The 6000-nt window shown below is 55.2% G+C and overlaps 1 protein-coding gene across 1 annotated transcript; it reads left to right on the plus strand.

Moving 5' to 3' along the window:
* The first annotated feature begins 1730 nt into the window (after positions 1 to 1730).
* Positions 1731 to 3812, plus strand: LOC135644139 (uncharacterized). The gene has a single exon (XM_065161599.1). It carries the CDS (start codon positions 1731 to 1733, stop codon positions 3810 to 3812), a length of 2082 nt encoding a protein of 693 aa, XP_065017671.1.
* Positions 3813 to 6000: the final 2188 nt, after the last annotated feature.

A 6000-nucleotide genomic window follows, 5' to 3' on the forward strand; every position in this document is an offset into this window, starting at 1 on the left:
GGTGCAACCGCCCCTGACAGGAGGTAGGACCGCCCAGAGGCTCAGTCTTTGAGCTCTGCCAGGCGGTGCAACCGCTCCAGTCAGGAGGTGCAACCGCCTGATCCCGGAATTCCGGGAATTGACAGTTTTGAGCTCCAAATTTGAACTGGGTTGGGGCCTATAAATACCCTACCCATTCAGCACTGAAAGAGCATGAACTTACACTAAAATCTTGATCTTTTTCTATGATTCTTAGAGCTCAAAATTGTTGTAAAGGCCAAAAGTTCTTCTCCCTCTTTTTTTCTAAGTTCTGAGTTGTAAAGAGATGAGAGAAAATTCTGTAAGGGTTGTCTCCTAAGCCCGTCAAAAGGAGTGAAACTGTAAAAGGGTGGTTGGCCTTCACCTATTGAAGGAAGGCCTCTAGTTGACGTCGGTGACCTCGTCGGTGGAGGAAGCCAAAAGTGGAGTAGGTCAAGATTGACCGAACCACTCTAAATCTCGGTTTGCATTTACTTTGAGCATCTTATCTTTACTGCAAACCTCCTCAATAGCTTACTGACTTCTGTGTTTTTACGAACGTGTTTCAAAGTTCAGTGCTTTCTGAATCGGGGTTTAAGACGCAAATCAGTTTTATCGAACGAACGTCGTATTTCAGTTTGCGCTTACATTCTGATTTCCATTATAACTGCAAACTGCCTTTATATCTTTGCTTTAACTACATCTCGCCGTATCTCAAGTTAAAGTAGTTTACAAATCAGCTTTTATACCAAAATCGCTTTTATCGTACGAACGTCGTATTTCAGTTTGCGCTTATATTCTGATTTCCATCATAACTGCAAACTGCGTTCATATCTTTGCTTCATCTCTCCTAGTCAAAAGTTGAAGTGATTTACGAATCAGCTTTCTTACCAAAATCACTTCTATCGAACGAACGCAGTTTTCGATTTTAATCGCAGAAGGTTTTTCGCTGCACTAATTCACCCCCCCTCTTAGTGCTCTTGATCCTAACAACTATCAAATTCCCGACTCACGCCGGGGTCGGGGAAGTCACGGGAAGCCCCCGAGAATCCAGGCGTTGCTACTTAACCGTCGTCTCGTTAAACAAGAGGGCGAGGATCGAATCTCCGCTGGAGGATCCTCGGGAGATGAAGAGACTGACCCCCCATCCCGAGCCAAGGGAATCCACCGTCGACTTGCCGTTGCTAGAAGAGCGTCCGGATCAGACGGTCAAAATCGGGTTGGAGTTACCCGAGCAGGAACGAAAGCAGCTTGTCGGTCTCCTACAGGAAAATGCCGACGTCTTTGCCTGGTCGCCATCTGACATGACGGGCGTCGACCCAGAGGTCGCGCAACATCGCCTCAACATCTCACCCGACGCTCGCCCGGTAAAGCAAAAGCCCAGGCGCCAGGCCCCTGATCAGCAACTCGCCATACGAGAAGAAGTGGACCAACTTTTAGCGACCGGCTTCATAGAAGAAGCCAGATACCCGCGATGGCTATCCAATGTAGTCCTCGTAGGGAAACACAATGGAAACTGGAGGATGTGCGTTGACTACACCAGCCTCAACAATGCATGCCCTAAAGATTGCTACCCCCTCCGAAAGATCGACCAGTTGGTAGACGCCACAGCCGGACACGCCCGCCTCTCATTTATGGATGCCTTCTCAGGATACAACAAGATCAGAATAGCGCTCGAAGACTAAGAGCACACAGCCTTCCTCACCGATCAAGGGGTATACTTTTATAAAGTCATGCCTTTCGGATTGAAGAACGCCGGGGCTACGTACCAAAGAACAGTGAACAAGATGTTCGCCCACCAGATCGGGCGAAACATGGAAGTTTACGTTGACGACATGATCGTGAAAAGCCAAGAGGGAAGAACTCATCTTACCGACCTGGTCGAGACATTCGCCACGCTACGCAGGTTCGGCATGCGTCTCAACCCCGCGAAGTGCGCTTTCGGCGTCACCTCGGGAAAATTCCTCGGGTTCATCATACACGAAAGAGGGATCGATGCCAACCCAGAGAAGGTCCAGGTAATTGTCAACATGCAGTCGCCTCGGACGATCAAAGACCTGCAGCGCCTTAACGGGAGACTCGTCGCCATGTCACACTTCCTTGCCCGATCGGGCGATCGCTGCCTCCCCTTCTTCAGGGCGCTGAAGAACCCGAAGAATTTTCAATGGACGGCGGAGTACGAGGAAGCCTTCAAGCAAATGAAGCAACACTTGGCCAGCCTCCCCCGACTTGCCTCTGTCTCTCCCGGGGAAAAGCTCGGCCTCTACTTGGCTGCCTCCCAACACGCAGTCAGTTCTGTTCTGATCAAAGAAAACTCCGGCGAGCAGCTACCGGTCTACTACGTCAGCCATGTCCTAAACGGGCCGGAGGAACGATACCCACCGATTGAGAAACTGGCACTAGCGCTTGTGCTATCAGCCCGGAAGCTACGCCCCTACTTCCAGGCTCACCCAGTGGAGGTCATCACCGACCAACCACTTCGACAGGTCTTGTCTAAATTTGATGTTGCGGGACGTCTTCTCAAATGGGCGGTGGAGCTCGGCGAGCATGACGTACGATACGTGCCCAAAACTGCCATCAAAGCCCAATCCGTGGCCGACTTCATCACAGAATTAACCCAGACCGAGGACACGGATCTGGAGCAACCTCCTGAACCATGGGTCTTGCACGTGGATGGGTCAGCCAACTCAAAGGGCGTCGGTGCAGGGCTGGTGCTGTGGTCTCCCGACGGACGATCATTCGAGCGCTCCCTCCGCTTCGGGTATCAAGCCACCAACAACGAGACAGAATATGAGGCACTCCTAGCCGGACTCAGGTTGGCCCTCGAAATGCAAGTGGATGCCTTACACGTCCTCACCGACTCGCAGCTGGTAGCCGAACAACTCAGCGGCGGATATGAGGCTTGGGACCCAGTCATGGCCAAGTACCTGGCGCAGGTAAAGAACCTGACCACCAAGTTCTCTCACTTTGCATTATCCAATGTTCCGAGGGGAGAAAACGAGCGAGCAGACGCGCTAGCTAAACTAGCGTCGAAGCCAGCCCCCGGAGTCCGGCCCGAGATCGACGAGCTCCCTGCCCGTGCCATCGAAATCGTAGCCGCGGTCTCCGGCGGCGCTCCAATCACGTGGGTGCAGGAGTTACTATGCTTCAAGCGGGACGGGACCCTTCCTCCCGACGAGGTTGTGGCTCGGCGCCTGCGTCGCACGCATGCATGGTACTCCGAGGTGAGTGGATGGCTCTATAAGCGGTCCTTCACATACCCCCTCCTACGGTGCTTGGAGCCCGACGAAGCTCAGACGGTTCTGGCTGAAGTCCACGGGAGGGTCTGCGGGGAACACATCGGCGGGCGAACCCTGGCACACAAAATACTTCGCCAAGGTTACTACTGGCCGACCATGTGCCGCGACGCGAAGGCTTATGTGCAGCGGTGCAGTTCGTGCCAAGAACATGCCCGCACACCCCGGCAGCCCGCGATCTCGCTCACCCCCATCGATTGCGCATGGCCATTTGCGCAGTGGGGTCTGGACCTGCTCGGGCCTTTCCCACTAGCCTCGGGACAGCGGAAGTACATCGTCGTGGGAGTGGATTATTTCACAAAGTGGGTCGAGGCCGAACCACTGGCCACGATCACGGAGCGACAAATGGAGAAGTTCGTGTGGAGGAACCTGGTGACCCGGTTTGGCTTGCCTAAAACCATTATTACGGACAACGGGCCTCAGTTCGCCGGTAGAAGGTTCCGGGAGTTCTGCGCAAGCCATGGAATCCAACTAAGGTTCAGCTCGGTGGCTCACCCTCAGACGAACGGGCTGGCGTAAGTACCCAATCGATCCATTCTAGACGGGCTCAAAAGAAGAGTGTCCGCAGCCCGATTAGCCTGGACGGACGAACTCCCGAGCGTCTTATGGTCGTTACGCACCACCCCCAAGACCGTGACTGGAGAGTCCCCCTACAGCCTCGTGTTCGGAACCGAGGTCGTCCTACCACCCGAGTTAGCCATCGCCACCCTTCGGACGAGAAACTACAACGAGAAAATCACGAACGAAGGACTTCGAGCCGGCCTCGACTTGCTCGAGGAGCGGCATGCCGACACGCACCTGATGGCCCTCTCTTACAAAAGAGCTGTCGCTCGGGTCTACAACCGGAAGGTACGACCCCGACCGATTAAGTTAGACGACCTAGTCCTACGTAAGACCGAGGTCAGCGACTCGACCCGCGCGAGGGGGAAGATGGCCCCCAAATGGGAGGGACCTTATCGGGTCGACAAAATAGTCTGACCGGGTACATATCGGCTCGCGACAATGGACGGTTCTCCCTTGCCGAGAACATGAAATGTCCAGAACCTTAGGAAGTTCTTTGCTTAAATAAAGAAACTTTTCGCCTAAGGGAAGAGGAAGTTCTTCATCTAAGGAAGGAGCTTTTTCGCCCAAGGGAAGAGGAAGTCTTTTTCGCCTAAAGGAAGAAGAAGTAGACAAACAACACACGAGAAGAAAATTTTGCTTTATATTTCAAAACTAAGAGTACAGGACTCGACCCCGACTTACAGGACTCGATCCCGACTTACAAAATTAACTAGCACCTTAAAATACAGGACCCTTCCTTATTATTACTATGGGACAACCAGGCGGTCGTCAAAGGGGACGTCCTCGGGCATGTCTACCCCTAGATCCTCGGGGTGAGGAGCGAAGGGGTCCTCCTCCACCTCGAGGCCGGGGTGACGAGCGTGGAAACGGGACATGGTGACTCGGTATCCGTACTCAAAGGATACCCGCCCCGTCCGCGTTAGCCCGAGTTCGAACCCCTTGGACTTCTTATATGCCTCAAGGAGCTCCTTATCTTTGGCGAGTCGAAGACGGGCTTCCTCCGCCAATGCCTCCGAGGCCGCTCTCATCTCGGCCTTTGCCTCCTCCAGCTTCTTGCTGAGGGCGCTCACCTCCGTCTTCAACAGAAGGAGCTCAGTCCACTCCACCCTTATTGTTTTCTGGAGCTCCTCGTTTGCTTTCTTGGCGGCCTCGAGCTCCGACCTGAGGCGAGCCGCCTCCGCCTCAGACTCCGCCGCGCGCTTCTCAGCGGCCGCCACAGTCTCCGGGCTAGCCCCGGCTCGGACCTCCTTGACCTGGCGGTGGAGCTCGGCGTTGCGGTTGACGAGGCCTCCGATAACCCGACCGGCATCACGCACCCTGTCCATCAGGGTCGTCGCATAATGGAGGCCCTGCAAAAGGAAAGACGGGTTAGAAAGGGCGGCGTCAGACGAACAAACCCAAACAAGAAAAGAGGAGAAGTACTTACCCAGATCAAGGATTGGGCGGACTTGTTGAGCAGCACCTCCGAGGGCAGGACGTACAAATCCCGAGCCATGTCGGGATGAAGTGCGCCTCGGAGGAACGCTACGGAGGGGTCCCCTCCGGCCCACACTCTGTCCCCGCGGGACAAGCCCCCACAGCGGGCGACCAGGGGGTCGCTGGACTCCCCGAGTGGGATCTCGCTCACCAGCCGCGTCTGGAATGGCGCCCCGTCCCCGGCTGGTAGTCGGCCCAGGTCACGTACGGAGGTAGGGCACGGACCCTTTCCAGCCGCCCGCCGACTAGGCCCGGTCTCGCCCCGACTGGGGCCTGCCTCAGGCCCCTTCGAAGGTGCTGCCTTCGCCTTCTTGTGAGGGCGCCCGGCCTTGACCTCCATCGGGGCATCCTCCGAGCCGGGCTGTAGGTCGGCCGGCGGAGCTGGGGGAGGAGCTTGCGACGCCTGACCCCCCAAAAGCGACCGGAGGTTCACCATTTCTACAAAAAACAAGAAAAGTGTTAGTACCAGAAATGAACCATGCAAATACCCGAACTAAACGTCACTAACGTACCCAGAGGCATCGGGCTGAGACCAGCCTCGACCAGTCATTGCTCGGTCATGTTCCAGATGGCCTGCGACCTGGGGAGAATCTCTTTGAGCCTCCCCAGATCTTGGTGCTCTGCTTTGCCCAAGCATGGGGTGGTATTGTCGATCGCCCTCGCGGAC

Source organism: Musa acuminata, chromosome BXJ3-8 (genome assembly GCF_036884655.1).
Source record: "Musa acuminata AAA Group cultivar baxijiao chromosome BXJ3-8, Cavendish_Baxijiao_AAA, whole genome shotgun sequence".
Taxonomy (NCBI): Eukaryota; Viridiplantae; Streptophyta; class Magnoliopsida; order Zingiberales; family Musaceae; genus Musa; species Musa acuminata.

Excerpts from the sequence above, each read along its gene's own strand:
- LOC135644139 (XM_065161599.1), top strand. The coding sequence starts at position 1,731 with ATGCCTTTCGGATTGAAGAACGCCGGGGCTACGTACCAAAGAACAGTG.